Consider the following 26,956-nt stretch of genomic DNA (forward strand, 5'->3'; position numbering starts at 1 on the left):
GACAAGATGAACCCAAAGAGGCCCACACTGAAATACATCATAATTAATTGCAGAAGGATAAAGACAAAGAGAGAATCTTAAAAGCAGCAAGAGAAAAACATTTAGTTACCTATAAGGGAGCTCCCATAGACTGTCACCTGATTTCTCAACAGGAACTTTGCTGGCCAGAAGCAACTGGCAAGATATATTCAAAGTGATGAAAATCAAAGCCCTACAGCAAAATCACTCTAACCAGCAAGGCTATCATTTAGAATCGAAGGAGAGATAATGAGCTTCCAAGATAAGAAAAAGCTAAAGGAATTCATTAACACCAAAACAATATTACAAGAAATGTTAAAGGGTTTTCTTTAAGGAGAAAATGAAAGAATATAAAAAATATGAATAATAAAATGGCAATAACTACATAAATATCAACAATTACTTTAAATATAAATGAATTAAGTGCTCCAATCAAAAGACATAGAATGGTTGAATGGATAATAAAACAAGATGCTTCCATATGTTATTTGCAAGAGAGTCACTTCACGTCCAAAAACATACCCAGATTAAAAATAGAGGGATGGAAACAAAATGGTAACAAAACAAAAAAAGCTGGAGTAGCAATACTTAAATCAGACAAAAATAGACTTTAAAACAAAGGCTACAAGGAGAAACAAAGAAGGACCTAGCAATTAAACTTTGGATATTTATCTGAAGAAACCCAAAATGTAAAATTGAAAAGGCATATATATTTATATGTTTATTGCAACATTATTTACATTAGCCAAGATATGGAAGCAACCTAAGTATCCATCAATAGAGGAATGGATAAAGAAGAAATGGTACACATATACAATGGAATATGACTCAACCATAAAAAAAAGAATGAAATCTTGCCATCTGCAGCATGGATAGAGCTAGAGGGTGTTGTGCTGAGTGAAATAAGTCCAACAGAGAAAGACAAATGCAATATTATTTCACTTAGTTGTGGAGTTTAAAAAACAAAATAAATGAACAAGCAGAACTGAGACAGACTCATAGACACCGAGAACATTTTGGTAGTTGACAGATGGGAGGAGAGTGGGGGATAGATGAAAAGGTGAAGGAATTAAGAAGTACAAATTGATAGTTATGCAATAGTCATGGGATGTAAAGTACAGCATAGGGAACATAGTCAATGATATTGTAATAACTATGCCGGGTGTGTACTAGATTTATTGGGCTGATCACTTTATAAGTTACATAAATAAATGTCTAATCACTAGGATGTACACCTGAAACTAAAATAATATTGTATATCAACTGTAATTGAATAAAATTTTTAAAGAAAAGAATTTACTCACACACACACACACACACACACACACACACACATACATGTAAAGAAAAGATAAGAAAAAAAAATATATTTATCTTCTCAGACTCCATGTAAGATGTGTTGTTTCAGGACTTCTCTCCCTAAGCAAACTGAATTCTCTGGGGCCAGAATTAATATCTTTTAGAGTTTCATGTCCCTACTGGGCTCACCACAGTACTGCTCACTAAAAAGGCTCAGAAAATATGGAGGAACCACCTGTCCACTTCTCAAACCTTTTTCAGGTTTTGATAAGGCCAAATGTAACACATAGGCAGAAAAGTCTGAGACCAGAAGTAGCTTGGCAAGGGTGCCTTATCTGTCTCCTCATTACCCCAAACCTTCCCCTCTCCATTTTACCAGACCTCAAGTTCTCAAAACAGCAATTGCCCCCCCCCCCCCCGCCCCACCCCAAGCCCAAACATTCCACCATTCTGCTCACTGGTGTGAGGTCCTTCTGAATCACCATAATAGTTGAATTCAGCACCATGTGCTGCAGCTTCTCTGTCTGAGGCACTAGAGGAAAGACAGACATACATTGGGGGTGAGGAGGGTGAGGAGGAAGAGAGGTGTCAGTCCCCTCCCTCCCCTTTGTTGCTTTGGGAAACATGAGAAGAAATTTTTAGATACAGTCCTGCTCTTCAAGGCCAGATCAAACCCGAAAGACTATCTTACCTGTCTCTCTGCTTCAAACCAGACTAAAAAGTGATCTAGGACAGTATTTCATCAAGCTAGCGCTTGTGCCTCAGCCCTTGCCAGGCTCCCACAGCTGAATACACAAGTCTGCCTCACTGGCCATTCTGTTCTTGCTCACCCTCTGTGATCTCAACCTTTAGAAATGCCAGCACTGCTCTTTGTCTGTGTGAATTCCTTGTGCTGACTCACAGTCTCTTTCTGCTCTCAGCACAGCTCCTACATAGAATGTATCCCATCCCCTGACTGATGCCTTCTCTGCATTCCTGTTGCCCATCGCCATGCTCACATTTAAGTAACTTATCACATATTATCCTGTATCCTGTTGCTGTGTGAACAGTCTCACCTTCCCTACTTGACAGCGAGCTTCTCAGAACAGGGACCATGTCTAATTTATGTCTGTATTTCCTGTGCCTCATTCTGTGTTAGACACTTGATTAGAATTAAAACCTACACTCCAAGATATGTTCTCTCAATAAAAATGCCTAAATGTAGGAATTAATGTTACCTATGATTTTGTTTTTTATAATCGTCACCCATAAATAGGTTGCTTTTTATTTTAGAGAAAGAGGGATGGGGAGAGAAGGAGAGAGATAAACATCAATATGAGAGAGAAACATTAATCAGTCACCTCCAATATGCCCCCGATCGGGAAACATACTAGAGACCTAGGTATGTGCCCTGACTGGGAATCGAACCCACAGTCCCGTGGTATATAGAATGACACTCCATCCAACTTAACCACCCAGCCAAGGCACCTCCATTTTTCAAATGAGGAAATACAGGTACAGACTAAAAGTAATCTGTCTCAGTTTGCACAGCTAATAAGAGTCAAAACCAGGATTTGCACCCATTGGGTTTATATTGAGTTTAAAACTGTGCTTTTAACTACTACATGGGAGTTTGCCCCAGAAAGGAGATTTTCTGAGCAAGAAGATCCCTAGGACCAGGCTCAGTTCCTACTCACAGTCCTGGAACACGTCTGTGAATGCTTGAAGGGCGGATTCTATCTTGGCTGGCTCAGTGGACTTCATGGCCAATAGTATTAGGCATACCATCTGATCCTGGTACAACTTGGCTATCAGAGGGCATGAATACAAGGGACTCATGGGTTTGTTTAAGTGGGAGGTGGTTTGTAGAAGAAAATCATGTTCACAGCAAACCACTGATGCCACGAGCTGGGTAAATTAGGGTCTATTAGGTTGGAGAAAAGAAGGAGGAAGAAAGAGAGCCAGTGCTTGTCCAGCATTTACCATGAGCCCAGCATGGGGCAGATGCTTTTCCTGAGCTAGGCCTGTCCCTCCCCTGCCCCACCATGTGCTCTCCCATTAGGTCAGAACTTCTTTCGTGACCATCAGTGCTATAATCACATTATCATCTTTCTGAGCTCAGGATCACCAAAGGAGAAAGGGAAGCCAATCCCTGGGTAAGGGAGTAGTAACAAAAGGGATAGGGAGGGGAGAATGCCTCTGCCCTTTGAGATTCAGTGAATTTCAGGCAAATTTTACATGGATTACTTTGCATCTTGTCTAAAGGACAGAAGCCCATCTTGGGACCCTAGCACCCCAAGGAGTACAAAGTCTTGAGTACCCAAGGACACATACCTGGAGCTGGGAAAATGTGTTAACTTACCCAGGATGTAGAAAGCCCTCAGGGCGAGGCTGCAGTTCTCCACTGAGTGAGGATCTGATGGATTGACTTTTGCACTCAGCTGTGGGGAGACCAAGGCCATCAGACCCAGGAGTACTGAAAAATCAGGGGCTCTGGGCATGGATGGAGAAACTGAGGTATGCAGCCAGAAAAAGTGTAGCACTAGTGCATAAAGAGAACATGAGAATAGAACCCAGGAACACACCTACACAGCCCCAAAGGAAAGAAGACATGGCCGGCAAATACATGGAAGGTAACACCTTTTTGCAAAATGTTCAATTGTCCTCTTCCTACTCTAGGCTGGAACACAGAAAGCCTGCCATTTCCCACAGGCATAATGGGTTGGTTTGGACTCTCTGCCCTTAGCCAGTTTACAGGGAGCAACTATGGCCTCCACCCCAGGAAACATACAGAAATGTATGCAATTTACATCATAGAGAATATCCACTCTGTGACTAGAATCCAGGCAGCGAAGCCTGAGGTGTGTGCAGTTAAGGTCACCATGAGAAAACCCTAGGGTCGAGTGGAGGTTGTAACCTGGGCTGGGGTAACCATCACCTCCACAGAAGAGGGGAAGACCAAGCACAGGATACTTTCAGCCTCAAGCACTTACCTGCTGGAACAGCATGACTGTAATGTTTTCCAGCTGGGATTCCAAGTTTATACCTCCACAGCCGCTGGACGCCAGAGCACTCACCAGTTGGTAGATACACTGTGTGAGTAAGGACAGAGTCAGCCACTCAGTCATACCTTTCCACAGCCTCAGGAAAAGGTTCTGTTCTCAGATCTCCTCTCAGAGGGGGCCCAATATCTTAGTTCACACTGCCCTCTTGGATCTTTTCAGGAAGACCGAGAGGCTAGTTTTTCCATTGCCAAATACAGCCATGACCTGCTCCTCCACCTCACCCAAGAAGCTTCACTTACTTTAAAGTAACCTCAATATTCTACAGTAACTTTTAGACCAACTCAGCCTTGTAGGACTTCAAAGAAGTAGGATAAAGAAATCATGGCCAGGGAGAAACCAAGATGGCGGCATATGTCAACACCTATATTGCTGCCTTGCACAACAATTTCAAAACTGCATCTGGACAACAGAGCGGACATCAACCAGAAGCAACAGAAAGCTGGTTGAGTGGAAAGTCTACAACTAGAAGAAAAGAGAAAAGGACACTAAGACTCAGAGGAGCTGTGGAGGACAGAGGTGGCTTGCTTGGGGTGTGGGGAAAGGGCAGGCAGCAAGCATGCAGCTAGCTTTCTCTTTCAGGAGGGAAACAAAACTTCCCGACTGCACTGAGTGCCAAAATGTAGGGTAAAATCTCTGCCCGCACAATCTGCAGACTAGCAGTTAGGGTACAAATTTTATCCTCTAACTGGCTAATTGATTACACAGAGCAAATCTCTGTTTCAGGTTCAGAGACCTTCCCTACTGCAACATGCAGACATGTGACAGAAGGGTTAGCACTAGCAAATAAGAGACTAGCTGCTCCACTAAAGGAGAAAGCTCAGAGCACATATATGAGGAAGGTAAAATCTTCATATACCAAGGAAAGTGAATTTGAGTTGGTAGTGCAATGGTGGATCACAGACGGTGATACCTGGGAACTTGTTGCTAATGGGTGTTGCAGAAAAAAAAATTTCCTTTTGGAAATTTACAAATGCATATTAACATTTTGAGCAACCATGAAAAATGTGCCTTTCAGATGCCTGTTGTGGAGAGCATAATAGATCAACATCTCCAACTTCTTTACTCTAAAATCCATCACTGTTTAAAACTGAGGCTAGATTCCCAACGGTTTCTCCCAGCCAATGACTGGGTATGGCAGGTCCACTAAAGCAGGCCTACACAAGCAATATTTAAGATTTTTCTGATGGGTAAAATTGGCTCAATGACTTCCTGTTGGCATTGAACTGTTTTTAGAACTACACTATAATCTAAGACTCTCCTTTCTTCTTCCCTTCTCCCCTTTATTCTCTCCTTCCCCTTCTCCTTATCAATGGTCAGACCTGCTACTCAGTCTGATGACTCTCCCAGCCTCCTTTGGCCCCTTCCCTGTTTTGTCCTCACAGGTGTTCCTCCAATAAATCTCTTGCGCCTCAACTCCATGTTGGTATCTGCTTCTTAGAGGACCAGACTAACACACATGTTGAGGACTTGGAGAAGTCCTACAGTTAAGAAACTTGTTTAATTTTAAACTCAGCATTTCCCACCCATTTTACTAAATAACACACCTTTTTGTGGAATACTTATTAGAAGTTGGGGGAACTCAATTTGAGAAATGCCACTGAATTAGAAGGAAGACTGATTCCTAACCATCAGAGAATTTGGGTTCTGGTTCTTGATCCTCTGTTCATAAAAATATCTAATATGTGTATAACATTTCTATCACAGGCATAACCCTGAAATGGCCCTTAAAATCCCAGATCCCTAGTGTACACACACCTTCTATTGGTTTTTCTGTCAGGCGCTAATCTAGGTGTTGATGTGAAGGGATTTTGCAGTTATAAGTAAAATCCCACACCCAGTTGACTTTAAAATAGGGAGGTATTCCAGGTAGGCTTGACCTAACCTCATAGGCCCTTTAAATTTGGGTCCAAAGGTCAGAGACAGGGAAGTTAGAAAGTTTCAAAGCATGAGGTGAATTCAACAAATGGACATGGCTGAGTTCCAGTAAAACATTTGTTAGAAAAATGAGCTCCCTGGCCAAGCTTTGCCAACTCCAGCATTAACTACTCAATAAATATGAAACACATGAACTAGTCAAATTTCCTTCTCACTCACAACCCAATCACCTGGGAAATGTAGTAAGGTGTCACTTCCATGGACATCAAAATCATTAACAATCGAATTAATTTATTCACTTGATTCTTGAGTTTGAGTGGTGGCATAAGGAAGAACAGGCGACCAATGATCATCAGAACCTGCTCTGTCACGTGTGCCTAAGGAGATAAAAGAAATTTGCATCAGGAAAGGGATGAAGGCAGACAAACCCTCGGGGGTTTGCTTTATTCATCTTTGTATGACCAGGGCCTAGCATCATGCCTGAAAAATGAGGGTAATCAATAAATGTAAATCACACACTTGACAAATAAGTGAATGGACAGTGCAGTGTTTTGTTTACTCTATATTTTTCATGAGAATGGTAAAAGGAGACTGAGCAGAATCACCTGCTGTCCCAAAGACCCTCGGGAGTCAGCCTTCTAACAGCAAGTGGACAAACCTGAGCCCACCTTTGGCTCAAGCCTTACTCCTTCAGCCCGTCCACCCAACCCCTGTTATCCCCCACTCCCACCTTGTCCTTGCTCTTCAAAGACCAACGGTTGAGGAAGACGCGGAAGATGATGTAGGCCTTCATGGACATTTCCCTTTGAGTAAAGCCCATCACTTTATCTTTCCAAGAATCCAGGTGCTTCTGGGCAGTGATGACCAATCCGTGGAATACTGTACGGAGAGAAGGGAGCCAGAGCTTCCCATCACCTTTCCCTTCCCAAAAAGTAAAGCATACACACCTAAAAGTACAGTCCTCTCCTCCCCAACCCACAAAGGACGTTGGGGGTCCTGTGCTGGGAAAGACTAACCTGTCCACCACCTCCCCAACTATCTTTCCTCTCCCCCCATGCCTAGTTCCAGTATAGGCAGTGAAAGTGAAAGAGAAAGGCTGTCAGCACCTACAGCATCCCTATCAAGTTTGCCCATTGCCCCAAACCAGGCCACGAAAGGTCAAATGGAGAAGAGCATCTACTCACACCTGGCCTGCTCTCGGCCATCACTGCCCCTTCCATAGACTTATGGGATCCAACTTCCCATAAGAGACCCAGTCTCTTCCTGGCCTTCTTCCCTCCCTCCCTAATTCCAATTAAGCCTTCCCCAGATCCTCCTGACTCTTACCATGACATATTGCCAACATGTCATTCTCCTCTTGGGCCAACCTCAGAAGGGGCAGGATGAATCTCCATATAGAACTGATGTAGGAAACTGTATTTGAGAGGAAGAGTACAAGAAAAACATCCCTATCCCAGGGAAAGCAGCCTCCTGCCTTAGTGTACAAAATCTTATGATTTGGGACCAGGAGGTTTGGGTTCTGATCCTAGCTCTGCCTCCAAAGAGTCTGCACAGCCCAGACTAAGACACGTAATTTATCCTAGTTTTCGTGTCCTCAACTGTTAAGTAGGACTACAGTTCCTAACATGCCCACCTCACAGGGCTGTTGGGAAAATTCAGCTCAATAATGTTAGCACAACATACAGATGCAAGGTATTGCGACACCCTATACATGCACACTCCCCTCCAAGGACCCTTACGAAACAGAGCTGTGCTGCCTGAGGCTCTTCTCACTGTTCTAAAGTGAGAACATTTGCCCTGATTAGATCAGAGACACATTTCCAGCTTCTGTGCCATGTCCTCTGCGTTGGCGATGCAGCCCAACCCATAAGTCTTGTCATTTTGAACCTAATGCCCGGAAGGCCAGCTGACTTCCCACAACCTCTCTCTGGCCCAAACTCCAGGTGGTAAAGAAAGGGCAGGGTCTGTTATTTGTCTGGTGACTTAATTTTTTTTCACATTGTGTGATTGAAGGGAATAGAATGGCAAGAGAATTAATGCTGTCACCAACAGCCACCAGGATGGAGATTGTATGGTGATTCCCTGCCTCATTCTACTACACTATTACCTTCCAAACCTCTAATCAAAATCGAAACTTCAGGTTCCCCTAAGCAGAGGACTCTTCAGTTTTCTTTTGCCCCTCCCCACCTCTGTTGAATAGGGGCTTTCTATTCAGCCTTCCCTCTAGTTCCCCAAGTCTGACCTCCAGCCCCACAGTCTCCTGTGCTTTAACAAGCTCTCCTGTGCCACTCCTAGTCTCCAGGAACTCCCTCCTGAGTTCCCATCAGTCCCACAGGGATGCTAGTTTGCCCCCTCCCCTCTACACACACACACACACACACACACACACACACACACACACACACACACCCATGACTAAACTAAGTGGAGATATACAGTGAAAGGAGTCAGGAGAATAATGTAGCACTCCCATGGCCTGCTGACCCTGTTTTTTTTTTGTTGTTTGTTTGTTTGTTTATTTTCTCAGACTAGCACTTCCACCACGGAGAACAATACCTTGGGAAAGGCTTATCTTCCCCACTGCAACCATGAGGCTCCGTGGGGGCAGACAGTATATATTCGGTCTGTCCCATAGCTTGACAATGATCATCTCTGGAAAGAGGGACCCCAGAGCCATTAGGACCGCTGTAAACATCTTCTCCATTTCTCCATTTGTCTCCTGGAAAAAGAAAAACTGTTCCAAGGTTAATCTCCAAGACGAGTCCCTCAGCTTCTGAGAATTGGCTTTGGTCAGTATGTGGTTCTCCTCTATCCAGAGGGTAGTAACTATCCTATTGCATCCTACAACCCCATTCAACATATACCTTCCCCTTGAGAGAGGGCAAGAACTTCCTAGAGTGTGAGAGCGCAGGGAATCAAGAACTCTGCAAAGTCTCTGGGCTTGTGTGTTGGGGTGGGGATGGGGGTTGGCATTTACAGTGCACAGAGCTTTCCCTGTAGCAGCAAGGAAAGGGGGGTAGATTACTGAGGAAACTTTGAAAAGTTCTGATCAGGAGACAGATGTGCCAAAGAAGGCAGGTAAACTGGAAGAACCTTGCATGTAGACAGTTAACCGAGAAAATCAGAAACCAGACTTACCCAGTACCAGGAAATTTAAGAACTAAAGTATCTGGATAGATGAATAGGTAGTGTTCAGTGCATGAATATTCAGTGCAAAGTTGGGCAGGCAGGCAAGTGGGTGGATTTAAATAGGTTAGTGAATAAATTGAGATGATTAGCTGAGTTGCAACAGCAACAGTGACTGCCTGAGATATCCCAGGAGGAGGATTAGGACAGGTTAGATTTTGAGGCCCAAAGCCTAAATCCTTTCCCCCTTTCCATCTCACTTCTTTCACCTTACCCCCTTACTTCATTACTTTATCTTCTAGCTCACAGTTCTTGAGACATAGGCTCTAGTATAAGACACAGGCTCTAGTAAATTGTTTAGAAACTTGAGGTACTCATCTCTCGGATACCACTTAATTTCAAAATGCCATCATCCACCAGAAAGAAGGAATTCCTGGAGTTAGGCCTGGAATCCTTTCTTCCTCCACAGTCCCCAACCCATAGGCATGGGTTCCTCACATTTCTCCTCAGGTAGCTGATAAGGACATCTGTAATTTTCTGGCATAATGTAGTAGACATCTTAGTATTTAGAATTTTGACTTCCAGTAATTTGAGATTTTTTATGATATCATCTTCTGACATCTATAGGAAAGAAGGGATTCAAGAAGAAAGGAAGGTTGAGGGATGGGGATTTAAAAGAGAGAGAGAGAATAATGAGTCATGGTAGAGAAAGGAAGAGGAGGACTGAGTCTAGAGAGAAGATTAAAGCTGGACCCAAGTTTGAGGGGAAGCAGATATGGGTTAAACTAGGGACATGGGAACCTGACCTGGAACTGTGAACGGACTGAGCCGAGTAGTGACTGGAAATTCTTCCCACTCTCCTGACACAATGACTATGCACCCAACCAGCTACCTTTATGGAGGTGGTTCCACCCTGGGGCTGGAGCCAGGAAGATGTCTGACATGTCCTCACCTGATCTCCATGTGAAAGTACCATAAAAAATTTATGGATGTTTTCTTCTGAGATATAATTGTTCACTTTCACTTTAAATTTCTCTGAGGGAAGTGCCATAGCTCTTAATATCTCTGTAAGGAATAAAGAGGGTTAGTAGAGGGGAACTGTTTCTCTCTTACTAGATTAGGGTTATGTTTTTCTTTAAAAGTGGGTAACATAGTATGATGAAAACATGCAAAAATGATGAAAAACCAGAAGACACAAGTTTGTTGGCTGGTTATTACTTCACTGCTTACTATCAATATGTCCTTTGGCAATTCATTAAATCCTGGAGACTCTATTTTTTATATAAAACATTAATATAATAAAAATCAATATGAAGATCCTAAGAGATGGAATATGTGCTATTAGGTATCAACTTTTAGGATCTCGGCCTGCCTATTGGATCACAACTGTTCTTTTAATTCAAATATATCTTTATTGAGTTCAGAGATGTAGGGAGATGGGAAGAGAACTAGAAACATCAATGATAAGAGAGAACCATTGATAGGCTGCCTCCTACACATCCCCTACTGGGAATCGAGCTCAAAACCAGGCATATACCATGACCGGGAATTGAACCTGGTGGTTCCTGGGCAATGCTCAACCACTGAGCCACACTCATCTGGGCTGGATCACATCTTTTCTGTTGAGATAGTAAGTGCCTTCGATGACTGAGAGTATGAGAGTTGGGAAGGGGAAGGGATTATCCACAGGACAATAAAAAATAGGTTACTATATACTAAAAATAAATAGAATGAAATAAGAATTTATAGATTGATATGAAGAAAAACCAATTGGAATTTTAAAAGAGGCAAAGAATCATCTAACAGACTGTCAAACTACAGCGGGAAGGTAGGGGAGGATAGGGGAAGTAAGAAAGCAATCAAAGGACTTGTATGCATGCATATATAAGCACAACCAACAGACACAAGACACTGGGGGCAGGGGACCAGGGTAAATGCGAGTGGGGGGTGGGGTTGGGGAGGTCAGGGGAAGGCCAGTGGGGGAAAAAAGAGACATATGTACTACTATTTATTATTCCTTAAACAATAAAATTTAAAAAGTAGGCATTAAAAATTTAAATCTCTATAAATAGGATAGACTAGTAGTCAAGACTGAACACAGTTAAAGAGAGAATTCATAATTTGGAAAATAGTTCTGAGGAATTCACCTAATAAGAAATGCAGAAAAATGAAATAATTTTTAAGCAAAGAACAATTGACCCACTATAAGGTAGACTGAGGAAATCTCTAGAAGAATGGACGAAAGTAATTTGAAAAAAGGACAAGAATCCTCATATGGAAAGTGCACTCTAAGTACTCACCAGGATAAAAGTTAAAATGATGCTTTAGTGAAACTGAAGAATATATGGATAAAAATGAAAATTCTCAATACACTAGAGTAAAATACCAACTACCTACAGAGGAATAACAATCACATTGAGAATTACTTTCTCAACAGCAACAACAGATGCCAGGAGATAATAAAGAAATAACATGATGTAGTTATACTTTCTACAGTTTCTAAAGTAATCCCTACAAGAAGTATAAAAGCATGTCTAACTACCAAGGTTATAAAAGGAAAAATCGAAAGATTTTAAAATAATTCCATCCAAAGACAGTCAAGAAAATAGAGAAATTAGGAATACAGAACAGGTGGCATATTCAGAAAGTGCTTTTAAAAAGAAGGTAGATTTAAGCCCAAATATGTTAGCAATGGCATTCAATGTAAATGGGTTAAATGTTCGAGGTGAAAAAAAAAGGTTGTTAAACTGGCCTGTGAATCACCCCTTGGTCCAGTGCATCTAGGCTTTATAGCTCTCACCTGATAGTCACTTAGTGGCTGTTTAGAGCAGTGTTTCCCAACCTTCTCTCATGATGAGAGTCACCTGGTGGAGTTGTTAAAACACAGATTCCTGAATCCCAACTAAGAAGTGCTAAACTAGAATTTTTGGGAACATATAGGTAAAATTTTATACTTAACTAGTGCTCTAACACAGATGTTATATACAGAGCACTAAGTTAGGTATGCAATTTTACCTATATGTTCTCAAAAATTCTAGTTTAGCACTTCTTAGTTGGGATTCAGGAATCTGTGTTTTAACAACTCCACCAGGTGATTCTCATCATGAGAGAAGTTTGGGAAACACTGAGATAGAGTATCACAGTGCTTGTGTTCAAGGAATCCTTAATAATGATCCCAAAGTGCAAAAGTAGTGATGCTGGCAATTCAGATATGCCAAAGCAGAGACAAAAAGTGCTTCCTTTAAGTGGAAAGGGGAGTACAATCTGGCCAAATAAAGAGGAGACTATCAGGCCAATGGCAGACTTCTCATCAGCAATGGTAGATGAAACAATGCAATAGTAGCCTCCAAGTTTTTGTGTTTTTTAAAATATATTTTCATTGATTTTTTTTTTTTACAGAGAGGAAGAGAGAGGGATAGAGAGTTAGAAACATCAATCAGCTGCCTCTTGCACACCCCCTAATGGAGATGTTCCCACAACCAAGGTACATGCCCTTGACCGGAATCGAACCTGGGACCCTTCAGTCCGCAGGCCAATGCTCTATCTACTAAGCCAAACTGGTTTCGGCAGCCTCCAAGTTTTGACGAAATATATCTATCGATCTAGAAACTTGTACTCAGCTATAGCATTCAAGAGTGAAGGCAAAATGAATACATTTTCAGGTATATGTACAGAGATAATAATTTAATTAAAAAATTAAAAAATAGTGTATAATTATCTAAAAAAAATAAATAAAATTAAAAAATGAATACATTTTCAGATACACAAGACATGTATTATTCATAAGCCCTCACTGAAAGAAATTCTAATCTATATTTTCTTCACCAAGGAATAAAATAAACCTGGAAAGGAGTAGTAGGATGCAAGGAATTATGTGCTAAGAATTAATAAAAACACTTGGCATCCTGAGCATCTTCTGTTGTCTCTCCAAATCTTCCCTACACCCTGCTCCACTCTAAGTGTCTTGGAGGCTGGCCAGTGTGGACTACATCAAGTAAGTTCCCCATTTTCTTGCTTGCAATTGACTTTTGCCAGCGAATAGCCCCAATAGGACACTGCAGAAAGGGAGGATGCGCATGCCAGAGTGTATAGTCTCCTGGGTCCTCCGCCATGATGGTCCCTGGCTTGGCTGTAAACCTCAGAGGCCACTGCTTCTCTCAAGATAACCCCGTACACACATCCCTTCTTTCCGGTTTCTACGACTGCTCCTTTCCCAAATCCCTTCAGGCCTACCAGTGCTAAAACTATGGTTGCTATTAGCTCTGGCACATTACACTGCCTCTAGTAGGTTTCTTAATCTCTACTCATACATTCCCATTAGAAAGAGCTGCTTTAATCAATTAATTCATTAATTCATTAAACTCTCCTGGAAATGTCCTAATTTGAGTATGTAATCTGTTTTCTGTTTAGGACCCTGACTAAAGAAGTTGGCAAATCTAAATAAGTTATTAAATGTTTAAATATAGTAATAATTACCGAATTTGAGGGAATTAAAATCATGATAGAACTAAAAGATTAGCCAACACAATAGAAGAGACGAGAAAGGTGAATTACAGGGCAATTAAGGGATTGAAGACCCTTAGCTTGCTCAGAATTAATATAGAGAATTAGTGAAATTTAACCTTTGCTAGAAAAATATAGTCAGAATGAATGTTTAAAATTTTGAGAGTAACAAAATAAATGTATATATATCTCCAGTCTTGTGTGAGTTGCAAACCCTTATCTCTGTGTTTTAGAATTCCTCATTTCTTACAGTACTTCAAACTCAATACATCCCACATTGAACTTCGTACCTGTTCTCCATCCAAACTTAATTTCTGTGTCTGGCAGTGCTTGAGTCTTACTCCTCTCTTGAACTACCCACAGCCCTCCAAGAACAGAAAATTGTACCTATAAAATACCCCTTGAATCCATCCCTTTCCTATTCTTACACAGCCACTGTCCAACTTTATTTCTCATATTTGAACTCACCTCCGCTCTAGGCTTGAGCCTATTTCTATTCTCTCACCAACACCAAATGCTCAAGTAGCACTCTGAGAAAGCAGGCACAGGACACAGAAATCTCTCCTGAGACTACTGCTCAGCTGTTGAGAAATAGTCGTATCTTAGCAACCAAGCCTTGAATGCCCAACGTGTAACTGACCAATCAGCTCACACCTAAAGAACCTAAGATGGAATGGAAAGCCCCTCCCCCCAATTTTGACTCCTGAGAGAAATGGCACAAAGCAGTTACTCAATAAATATCTGTTGAGAGAAAAAAATGAGTAAATGAACTATTTTTCCTCTTATGTTGAATCAATAAGTAAACTTCAAAATGCTCAACATTTCACAATATATAGATACATTACAGTTCATATACATGATGCAATTTATTAAGATAAATTTTAGACACTTTTTAATGACATAAGGAAATGTTCATACTACATTAAGTTTGAAAAAAGAGGTTTCATGCCCTGGCTGATGTGGCTCAGTTGCCTGAGTGTTGTCCCAGGCACTGAAAGGTGCCTGGTTTGATTCCCAGTCAGGGCACAAGGTCAGGTTTTGGGCTTGATCCTAGTCTGGGTGGGTGTGCAGGAGGCAGCTGATCAGTGTTTCCCTCTTATATTCATGTTCCTCTCCCTCTCTCCCTTCCTTCCTGTCTCTTAAATCAACAACAACAACAACAACAAAAATTTTAAAGAGGATACATTTGAAACCTATATATTAACCAATATCACCACAATAAATTTAATACAATTAAAAAAACAAATTAGGGCCCATTTCACTTAACGCTTAGAGCGTTAGCCCATGGACCAGAAGGGTCTGGGTTTCATTACTGGTCAAGGGCATGTAAATGGGTTGCAGGCCTCCCCAACCTGGGTCCGGACCGTGCAGAAGGCAACAGATTCATGTGTCTCTCTCTCATATCAATGTTTCTCTCTCTCTCGCCCCTTCCGTCCCTTCCACATTACAAAAATCAATGGGGACCTAGCTGGTTTGGCTCATTGGATAGAGCGTTGGTCTGTGGACCTAAGGGTCTCAGGTTTGATTCTGGGTCGGGGCACATGCCTGAGTGTGCATTTGTGAATGAGATTCAGCTAAATTCCAATCCTGGGTTGTGGGGGCAGGCCGGAGGCAGCCAATGAGTGATTCTCTCTCATCAATGTTGTTTCTCTCTCTCTCTCCCTTTCTCCCTCTCTCCCCCTCTTCTCTCTCCCCCTTCCCCCGCCCCTCTCTCTCCCCCCTGCCTCTCTGAAATCAATAAAAATATATTTATTTAGCCCTAGCTGGTTTGGTTTAGTGGATAGAGTGATGGCCTGCGGACTGAAGGCTTCTGGGTTTGGTTCTGGTCAAGGGTACATACCTTGGTTGCAGTCTTCTCCCTGGCCGGGGACTTGGTCAGGGCTGGTGCAGGAAACAACCAATCAATGTGTTTCTTTCACATTGATGTTTCTCTGTCTTTCCCTCTCTCTTCCACTCTCCCTAAAAATCAATGGAAAAATATCTTCAGTTAAGGATTAACAGAAAACAAAACAAAACAAAACAAAATGCTTAAATCTATAAGTTCATAATAATTCTTAAGGAAAAATAAAGTGTGTTGCAATTGAAGGGCATGAAACAACCAATTATTTTGAAAAATCATAAATAAAAGTGTAAATCAAGTTATATCCAGATTTTCTATATAAATTGGACCACTGGGTAACAAAACAGTTTATAAGGGACAGTATCACTTTATGGAAGTATGCCAGCAAATAAATGAAGAAGAAATAATATAATAATACCACCACTTTTTAACCCACAATGGACCAACAGCTAATATCACTGAAAAAATAGACAACCAGACACTGTGTACCTCCTGATAGAAGAACTTAGCAAAATATTTGTTGTCCTTCTATGTTTAACCTAAATCTGATCAAGCCTTTATTTACATTAAAAAGTATTTATAATATGTTTTCATTGACTTGAGAGAGAGGAAAGGTGAGTGAGAGAAGGACAGAAACATCAATGATGAGAGAGAATCATCGATTGGCTGCCTCCTGCATGCCCCACACTGAGGAAGGAGCCCACAACCAGGGCATGTGCCTTGACCAGGAATCAAACTGTTACCTCCCAGGTCATGTGTTGGCATTCAATCAGTGAGCCACACTGGCCGGGCTGATCAAGCCTTTAGATCAAACTATTCATTTACAGTAAGTACAGAGAACAGAGAAACATGTTAGACAACTTCATGAAGTCATCATTAGCAAAATCCAAAATATGGGAAAATTACATTGTTTATTCAATAAATAAATTGCAAGGGAAGGAAAAAAAGTGATAAAAGTGGAAACCAGGATTTGGAATGGAAGATGGCTTCCAATGGGAAGGCTGGCTGCAAGATAGTGTGTGAGAGAACAAAAGGAAAGTGTGTGGACATTCAGGGAGTGCCTATTTGTGAGTGAGGGACAGCTGTATTCCAAGGGACTGGTGGGGACTGCCAGACCTGGCTCCCCTGACCTGGCAGCTCCCACTGCTGCTGAAATCTCTCCCAAGTGACCGGCTCTGCTGCAGAGACCACACCATCTTGAAGGGGAGAGTGGCTATGATCGGAAGCCTAGCCTTACCTTCAACCAGGAAGGATCCCAAACCTGCCGGGACCCTACAACCACAACATCAAAGGACCAGCAGAGAACCCACAAACACCGGGTCTCAAGCCACGTGAATACTGGGACCTGGATGAGCTCTGCACCTTCATCTTCAAAATCTGAAAGGTCAGATTTTGCCCAGGGAAAGGTGAGGTCTGCAATCCAGGCTGAAGGGAGAAACACGTGCAGTGGATTCTAGAGGTTCAGAGGAAGTCTGCGCCCCACAAGATCTGTAGATGTTGGGGCCACGGTAGCCCACAAATGTGAAAGGGGGTCCACAGGGCTGCTGACAGAAGGGAACTCTAGAAATCAACCCATAGCTGAGTTGCACACAAACAGGCAGCCTGAAGCTTTACCAGTAAACTGGCTGCTTAGTGCCGGGGGAAAAGACATGCGCAGAGCCCGGACGAAAAGGTCGTGAGTTTGCATACTTACTCTGGCTCTTTTTTCTCTTTAAATCATTGCTTTTGATGCCTAAACCCAGTACATAGGATCGCCCAATTAAAAACACTCTCAGAAACTGCAGGGGAAAGTTGTTATTGTGGAACCTGGGGATCAGAGCAGGGAGAAACGATCAGAAAACCAACTCTGGGGCAGTCCACACCCCCAAACCAGTATTAAGTGCAGCAGGGAAAACAAATTCTAAATACTGGGTAGAGAGGATTATAGCCCTGGATGTCAATACAGAAACAATGCTAACCAGGGGTTGAATGTCAAGCTGACTTTTGTGTAAATAGGCAGACTGAGTAACAAAGAAATACTGCCTGCCTGAAAAAAAGATTGTGGCACATGACACAGAGGAGCTGTGGAATGCATGGAACTTCAATACTGCCCTGACTACCTGACATTTTTCCTGTTCTTACTTATTAGTTTTTGTTTGTAGCTTGCCTTGATATCTGGATGTTACTTCTTTGCTCTTTTTAAAGATTAGTTTTCTCTCCGTATAAATGGTTCTTCCCCCTTCTTTTTTCTTCTCTTTATTTTCTCTCTTACTTTTTATTCCTTTTGTCAATATCACTTTTGTACCCCCCTTTTAATCCCCTGCAGTGGTGTGTAAGGCAGACATAGTTCCTCCCCACCTGAAGAACATGCAGTTTTGTGTTCTTTTTTACTGCCTTAAAACATTTTAAAATTAATTTATACTTATAGAACACTTGATATATTAATATTTAAGTTATTTCCAATTATTTACTATTCATGCTACCATGAACATTCTTATATATGCCTCCTTATATACAAGTGTAATTTTTACTCCAGACTAGACACTACAAAGTAGACTTTTATCATGCATGTTGAACTTAACGGAGTTTAATGTATAACAACATTTTAACCTTTCCTATTATGGTGACATAAATTTCGATCACCACCTCTCCCAATTTACAAGCTTTTATTAGGCAGTATGTTAGTTCCCTTTTTAAAACCCATAATTTATATGCTATTTTTTATATTGTTATTTTATACAAACCATAGATTTACAAAGTGTTTCATGATTACCATTCCTTTTGTACCTCTGACCATCCCTTAGGGGTCATTTTTCTCCATCCTTCTAGAAGTAAATCTTTTATAAGTTTCTTTAGTGCTGGAGGATATGTTTATTGATTTGAGAGGGAGAGAAGAGGAGAGAGAGAGAGAGAGAGAGAGAGAGAGAGAGAGAGAGAGAGAGAGAGAGAGAGAAGAAGAAGAAGAAGAAGAAGAAGAAGAAGAAGAAGAAGAAGGAAGAAGAAGAAGAAGAAGAAGAAGAAGAAGAAGAAGAAGAAGAAGAAGAAGAAGAAGAAGAAGAAGAAAGAGAGAGAGAGAGAGAGAGAGAGGCATCTATCAGTTGCCTCCTATACATACCCCAACAGGGGATGAAACCTGCAACCTTTTTATTTTTTTTTAAATATATTTTATTGATTTTTTACAGAGAGAAAGAGAGAGGAACAGAGTCAGAAACATCAATGAGAGAGAAACACCGATGAGCTGCCTCCTGCCCACATCCCACTGGGGATGTGCCTGCAACCCAGGTACATGCCCTTGACCAGAATTGAACCTGGGACCCTTCAGTCCACAGGTCAAAGCTCTATCCACTGAGCCAAACTGGTTTCAGTGGATCCTGCAACCTTTTGGTGTAGGAAATGACACTCCAACCAACTGAGGCACCTGGCCAGGGCTAGTGCTGGTATCTTGGTAATATACTCTCTTTGATTTTTGTTTGTTTGTAAGAATTCCTTCTTACCCTCATCCTTGCAAGATAGCTTAACTAGTTATATAATTCTAAACCTACAGTCATTTTCTCTCAGCACTTTGAAGACATTGTACTATCATTTCCTGGCTTTCTTTGTTGCTAACTAAAAGCCTGCTATTCTAGCTTTTCTTCCTTTGTAGGTAATCTGTCCTTTTCCTCTGGCTGTTTTAAGATTTTTTAAGTGTTAATTAAAAGTATAGAGAATAATATAATAACCAGGTACCCATACCCCGATTTCAACAAGTAGCAACTCACAGTCACCTTTTCTTTCTTTCTTTCTTTTCTTTTCTTTTCTTTTCTTTTCTTTTCTTTTCTTTTCTTTTCTTTTCTTTTCTTTCTTTCTTTCTTTCTTTTTCTTTCTTTTTTTTTTTTTTTTTAAATATATGGCTTGTTGTTGTTTTTTTCTTTTTATTTCAGAAAGAGGAAGGGAGAAGTATAGGGAGATAGAAACATCAATAATGAGAATTATCAATCGGCTGCCTCCTGCACACACCCTATTGGGAATTGAGCTCACAACCAGGCATATGCCCTGACCAGGAATGGTACAGTGACCCCCTGATTCATGAGTCAATGCTCAACTACTGAGCCACGCTGGCCAGGGCTCCATTATTCTTAATCTTACCAAAGTCCTAGACAAGAGGTAGGGAATGGGAGTTGGTGGTGTAGAGAAAGAGGAGCTGCTATTCTCAATGTCTATCAGAAGAGAAAGTTTTACCTCACTTTCAATACCCTTAGTTTTTTTCAGTCCTGGAATAGCCACACCTATGTTTTATATAGGATGTACTTCTGCTGACTCCCTGCCATTGCTTTCCAGGAATTACATTTGTTAATTATTGAAAACCTACTGTATACTATGTGCTATTCTAAGCATGGGATATTGCTGTAAACAAAACTGATAACCTTCTCTTCACGCAGTTTACATTCTAGTGGGGAAGGGAGGAATACATCCTCCACAAATACACAGGTGTTAGATAAGTACTGTGGAGATCACTACAGTATCTCCATAAGGCAAAGGGTAAGAAGGGCCAGCGAGGGGTCAGAGGTACCCCTCTGCTATGGGACATTTAAGCAATGAGCCAGAGGAAATGAGGGAGTGAACCATATGACTATTTGAAGGAAGAGCACTTGGCATGTTCAAGGAAAAAAATAAGATCAATGAGATGGCATGGAGTGAGCAAAAGAAAGGTCAGGAGGTGACGAGATCAGAGAACAGCAGTGGGGCCAAATTCATGCGGCCTTTGGCAGTGGTAAAGATTTAGGGTTTTACTTGAGTGTGGAGGCATTGAACACAGTTCTTAACTCTGCCAATGGCTGCTGGGAAGAGTTTAGATTGCTTGTGATCAATGGTGGGTGGTATAATTCATTCCAGTACCAAATGGAAATGATTTTTGAATTATTTATTCTTCACTATTTTTCCTAACAGTTTCCTTCCTTGATGTAGAGACAAGATGAAGAGAATGTTTGCTTCTATACCACCAGTTCCTATGCCTCAGCCCTTTTGTAGTTCAGAGTGTTATGTGTTTGTCTGAAAGTCCTGACATGAATGCCACAAGTTTGCTGTTCTGGTGTTGCAGATGCCAATCCTTAGGGGGTTTGGCCTCTTGTTTGAGCCCAATGAGAGTTTCCTGGTGCCTGGTGTGAGCTAATACTTTGGGAACGCTGTTTTTGAAGAAATGGTGGAATCCTGTCTGGAGACGGACAAGTTCTTGTTGTCTTTACAGCTCTTTGTCCAGAGAGTAAAATGGTCAATGACTTCTAGGGGTACTTTCTTCCTCAGAATCAGCATTACTCAGACCAGTTTCAAATACTAGATCTCTTGCCAATGAGCCATGTGAGCTTGGGCCAGTTACTTTGCCTCTGTGCCTCAGTTTCTCCATTTGCACCATGAGGATAATGGTGTTGATCTTAAAAATTGTTTTGAATATTAACACAAAATATGAGAAGCACTAAGCTTTGCTGGGCACATAGATATCCCACAAAACACCTGTGCTGAACTGACTCAGGCTCCTGGGCCCGGGAAGGGGGTGGTATTGGGAGGGCAGGTAGGGAGTCTACTTGTCGCTATGGCCAAGGAAATATCGGTTTGTTTGTTGCTTCCCAGAGAGTAGCCATGCTATTGCTACCACATTAACGATGAGTTAGTAGCATCTTCCCTCTGAGGCCTTGAATCCTTGCTTTAGTTCTGACTGTGACATTTTGCATGTTGGCTGCCTTCTCTTAAATTTTACAGTTGAGGTCTCTACTGTATAGTAAACACCTATTCCAGCTACCATAGGGCAATTTCAGGGAAAGTATATCCAGAATGGAAATCCTAGACCTATATGTCTATCAGAGACCTCGCCTTGCCTTCCTCTTCCCACCCAGCCTCCTAGAAAGATGCCCAAACACTTAAATAGGAGGAAATTTTTCTCAAGGAAAATCATTCTAATTACACTTTCACCTATATCTAGTGCCTAACAAACCAGTGGCTGAGAAGTGGTTCTTTAAAGGATTGTATGTTTTTCTGTATAGTGTAAGCCCAACTCTTTTTTTCTGTTCTAAATGAGATCAACATCAAGCTGTAGACTTTGATGGGCCTGCTTGGCTTTTAGATTTGTTGAGCCAACATTCTTCCTGCCCCTTTTATCATTTGCACTAAGTAATTTTCTGTCTCCGCCTCTCTGTTCCCAGTCAACTCTAACTATGCACCCCCATTCCTTAACTGCGCCACTTTGACAGCTCCCAACATCCTTTTACTCTCTCTACACTACTCTCCATGCATGAAACATGTACACTGGATCATATCACATCTTGGCTTAAACCCCTTCAGTGGCTTTCCACTACTCTCTGGGTCAAAGTCTGGTCCCTTACCCTAGGCCACAGACCCTGAAAAATCTGTCTTCTGACTTCTCTCCATCCTTAACCTATATCATGTCCCCCTCACTAGAAGGGGCAGCCACGCTGGCCATTTTCTGTACTATGACTCGATCCCTGCCTCCCACTGCTGGAGTTTCTGCCCTTGATCTCCATGGGGCTGCCTTGGAGGCTGGCTCTCATTCTTTGCATCTCAGCTCAAGTGTCACCTTCTCAGAGAGGCATTCCCTGACAAGCCTATATAAAGGGGTCCTTCCCAGTTAGTTGTTTTTATCATTCTGTTAAATTTCCTTCTTTGCACTTGATTTATGTTTACTTGTTTTTTCCTCCACTAGAATATTAAATTCTATTTTTAAAAATAAACTTTTTATTGATTTCAGAGAGGAAGGGGAAAGGAGAGGAAGAGAGACATAGAAGCATCAAAGATGAGAACCATTGATCAGCTGCCTCATGCACACCCCACACTGGGGATGAAGCCTGCAACTCGAGTAGGTGCCCTGACCAGGAATCAAACCTTGACCTCCAGGTTCATAAGTTGATGCTCAACTACTGAGCTAGATGGGCTGGGCTAGAATGTTAAGTTATTGACTGTGAGGAATCTGTCTTTATTTCTTTTCTTTTCTTTTCTTTTCTTTTTTTAAAAATAAATCTTTATTGTTTATGTTATTACAAAAGTTCCTCATTTTTTTCCCCTCCACCAGGTTCCCACCCCACCCTCTGCCCTTTCCCCACCCCCCACTGTCCTCATCCATAGGTGCACAGTTTATGTTCAGTCTCTGCCCGCACCCCCCACACCTCTTTTACCTGACAATTATCAGTCCACTCCCTTTCTGTACCTCTGATTCTATTATATTCAACAGTTAATATTGTTCATCAGGTTTTTTAATTCCATTGGTTTTTAGATTCACTTGTTGATAGTTACATCTTTGATGTTCATAATTTTTATCTTTATTTTCTTCCTCTTCCTAAAGAACCCCGTTCAGCAATTCATATAATTCTGGTTTGGCTGTGATGAACTCCTTTAGCTTTTTTTTTCTTTTTTTTCTTTTTTTTTTGTGAAGCTCTTTATCTGGCCTTCGATTCTGAGATAGCTTTGCTGGGTAGAGTATTTTTGGCTGTAGGTTCTTGTTATTCATCACCTTGAATATTTCTTGCCATTCCCTTCTGGCCTGCATGGTTTCTGTTGAGAAATCAGCTGACAATGGTATGGGTGCTCCTTTAGAGGTAACTACCTGCTTTTCTCTTTCTGCTTTTAATATTCTCTCTTTGTCTTTTGCTCTTGGAATTTTAATTATGATGTGTCTTGGTGTGGTCCTCTTTGGATTTCTTTTGTTTGGGGTTCTGTGCGCTTCCTGGACTTGTAAGTCTATTTCTTTCCCCAGGTGGGGGAAGTTTCCTATCTTTATTTCTTTCAATATGTTTTTGGTATTTTGCTCTCTCTCATCTTCTGGGTAGCCCATAATTCTGATGTTGGTTCGCTTGATGTTGTCCCAGAGGTTTCTTACATTATCTTCAACTTTCTGGATTCTCTTGTCTTCTTGCGTCTGCGGAGGAGTGTCCTCTGGCTCTTTGTGTTCCAAATCTTTGACTTGATTCTTGCAATCTTACATTCTGTTTTTAGGACACTTTATAATATTTTTTATTTCAGAGAATGTATTCTTTATTTCTAGTTGATCCTTTATTATTTCTAGTTGATCCCTTTTCATATCTTCATAGGTCTTGTTTATTTTATTGGCCTTTTCTAGGAGATTCTTAAAAAACCTTATAAGCGTGGTTTTGAACTCTATATCCAGTCACTTTTTGTCCTCCATTTCTTTCGTTTGTGATTTGTTTCCTTGTCTCGGCATTTTCCCTGCTTTCCTGAGTTGGTAGGGTGTAAGGATCAGTTGTATCTATGCCAGGAGACAGCCTTATTCGACTAGACTAGGAAAACTGCAAGAGCCTCTGTGCTCAGCTTGGATGGGGCAGAGTTTCAGGGTGGAGCCTACAGCCTTGGCTTCTGGTTAGAAAGAAAGAAGAAAGAAAGAGAGAATGAAAGAAAGTGGTAAGAAAGTGAGAACGAAAAAAAAAAAGAAAGAAAGAAAGAAAGAAAGAAAGAAAGAAAGAAAGAAAGAAAGAAGGAAGGAAGGAAGGAAGGAAGGAAGGAAGGAAGAGGAAGAGAAATAAAGAAGGCAGGGAGGGAGGAGGATAAAAAGGGAGGAAGGAGGGAAGGAAGGAAGGAAGGAAGGAAGGAAGGAAGGAAGGAAGGAAGGAAGGAAAAAAGGAAGGGAGGGAGGGAGGGAGGAAGAATGGAAGGAAGGAGGGAAGGAAGGGAAAGAGGAAGAAAAACAAGGGTAAGCAAGGATGTGGAGAAATTGGAACCCTTGTGTCTACTTGGGGAGAATGTAAACTGGTATAGCCACTATGGGAAACAGCATTGCAGTTCCTCAAGAAATTAAAAATAGAATTACCATATGATAAGCAATTTCACCTCTGGATATATACTCAAAAGATGTGAAAGCAGGGACTTGAGCAGATATTTGAATCTCCCTGTTTTTAGACACATTATTCACAATAGCTGAAAGATGGTGGCAACCCAAGTGTCCATCAGTGGATGAATGAATAAACAAAATGTGGTATCTGCAAAGAGCCTTAAAATCGAAGGAAATTCTGACACATACTACAGCATGGATGAACCTTGAGGACATCATATGCATTTGTTAAGGTTCTTTAGAGGAACCGAACCAACAGGATATATATCCTGACAGATTTATTTTAAGAAACTGGCTTACACAATTATGAAGGCTTGGTGAGTCCAAAATCTGATGGGGTTGACTGGCATGCTGGAGACTCCAGGAACAGTTGCAGTTCAAGTACAAAGGCTTTCTGCTCCCAGAATCTCCTCTTGCTCTAGGGCAGTGTTTCCCAAAGTGTGGTACCATACCCCCAGGGGTACGGGAAGAGTTTGGTGGGGGTTCCCGTTGCACTGGAGTTTGGTGGGGATATGCACTGCACCGTGCTTAGCTATGCCTAATTCTACGTTCTCATGAATACGAGGGGTACTCAGCGTTACGAAAATTATAGAAGGGGTACACATATATCAAAAGTTTGGGAAACACTGTCTAGGGAAATCAGTTTTTGTCCTGTTCAGGCCTTCAACCAGCTGAATGAGGCCCACTTGAGTTATCCTATCTAATAAAGAGGGAATATGCTAATTGACCATCACACTCTCACAAAGATGGCAGTGCCCATAGATAAAAAGGAGGGAATATATTAATTGACTGGCACACCCTCAAAGATGGTGGCACCCACAGCCAAAAAGGAGGGAATATGCTAATTGAATGCCATGCCCTCAATGATGGAGGTGCCCACAGACACAAGATGGTGGCGCCAAGTTCACTCAGCCCCACCGGGGTGGCAGGCAGGTGGCATAGCTGGGCCTGCCCTGTGCGTCTGCCTCCGGAGTCTCCTAGTCACCTCAGCCACTCACAGCTACACAGGGCCGTCCCGAGGCGCAGGCAAGTCTCAGATGTTCACTGCCAAGCCAATGCCTGAGGCGCAGGCAAGCCTTGGATGGGCTGGGCTGAGGGATGATCAAACAACTGAACAAGCAGGCTGTGTGGGGCAACCAGGCTGGCAGAGGGGTTAGTGAGGGATGACCAAACAACTGAATAAGAAGGCAGTGTGGGGTGACCAGGCTGGCAGGGGGAGCAGTTGGGGGCGACCAGTCTGGTGTGGAGGGGTGCTGTTGGGGGAAACCAGGCCGACAGAGGGGGCAGTTTGGGGCAATTAGGCTGACAGTGGAGGCAATGAGGGGTGAGTCAGCAGAGGAGGCAGTTGGGGGTGACCAGGCCAGCAAGAGGGGGGGCAGTTTGGGGCGACCAGGCAGACACGCAGGCGAGCAAATATGAGCCAGCAGTCCCTGGATTGTGAGTGGGATCCTGGATTAGAGAGGGTGCAGGCTAGGATAAGAAATGCCCCGCAGCCCCCCCCCCCCCCACGCACTCTTGTGCATGAATTTTGTGCACTGGGCCTCTAGTAGAGAATAATGTGCTCTACTGAAAGTCCACTGATTTAAATGTTAATCTGATCCAAAAACCCTCACAGAAACATTTAGAAGAATGTTTGATCAAATATCTGGCATTAGGGCCCAGCCAAGTTCACATGTAAAATTTACCATCACACCTGGGTAATAACTATAGCCATTTATTTAGCACTTAAATATATCTGGTGCATAGCATATTTTGTTTAATTCTGTAAAGCCCATGAAGAAAGTTTCAGTATTCTAATTTTTATATGAGGAAACCAAATTTCAAAAAGATTTTATCTAAAAGTTAATGAATTTTAGAAGCAATAAAAACCATTCTGATCACTGCTAACTTCAAAGAAATAAAATTAGTGAATTTGACCAAAGTGGGAACTAGTTCTTTGTTGTTTTCACACCTTTCAAAGTTCTCAGAACTAAGTTCCAATAGCCTGTTTCATGACTTTGGAAAAAAAGTATTGCCTTCTTCATGCCAGACAAACAGCATGATCTCTTTCTTTCCCCCCCCCCTTTTTTTTTAAAATACATTTTTTTTATTAAATTATTATCTGTGTACATATTTTACCATTGCCCCCCCCCCCTCCATACATACTCACCATCCCCAGAGTTTTGTGTCCATTGGTTGTACTTATATGCATGTATACAAGTCCTTCAGTTGATCTCTTATCTCCCCCAGATCTCCCTCTTCTCCCCACAGTAATTTGACAGTCTGCTTGTTGCTTTACTGTTTCTATATCTATCTTTTGGTTCATCAGTTTATAATGTTCTTTATTATCCATAAATGAGTGAGGTCATGTGGTGTTTCTCTTTCATTGACTGGCTTATTTCACTCAGCATGATGTTCTCCAATTCCATCCAGGTTGCTGCAAATGATGAGAATTCCTTCTTTTTT

At 41.8% G+C, this 26,956-nt stretch overlaps 1 protein-coding gene across 1 annotated transcript in view; it reads right to left on the reverse strand.

Annotated features, from left to right (window-relative positions):
* Positions 1–10,413, reverse strand: part of LOC311619690 (maestro heat-like repeat-containing protein family member 7) — a gene marked incomplete at both ends in the record, with an annotated part of 70,742 nt that extends 60,329 nt beyond the window's left edge. Inside the window, 9 exons of the mRNA XM_084878242.1 lie at positions 1,776–1,849; positions 3,659–3,737; positions 4,290–4,388; positions 6,467–6,613; positions 6,967–7,115; positions 7,563–7,649; positions 8,793–8,955; positions 9,861–9,983; positions 10,315–10,413. Of these exons, the coding sequence (XP_084734368.1) occupies positions 1,776–1,849; positions 3,659–3,737; positions 4,290–4,388; positions 6,467–6,613; positions 6,967–7,115; positions 7,563–7,649; positions 8,793–8,955; positions 9,861–9,983; positions 10,315–10,413 (1,020 nt within the window). The remainder of the gene's footprint in view (positions 1–1,775; positions 1,850–3,658; positions 3,738–4,289; positions 4,389–6,466; positions 6,614–6,966; positions 7,116–7,562; positions 7,650–8,792; positions 8,956–9,860; positions 9,984–10,314) is intronic.
* Positions 10,414–26,956: the final 16,543 nt, after the last annotated feature.

This window comes from Pipistrellus hanaki (assembly GCF_964339955.1).
Source record: "Pipistrellus hanaki genome assembly, chromosome: 3".
Taxonomy (NCBI): Eukaryota; Metazoa; Chordata; class Mammalia; order Chiroptera; family Vespertilionidae; genus Pipistrellus; species Pipistrellus hanaki.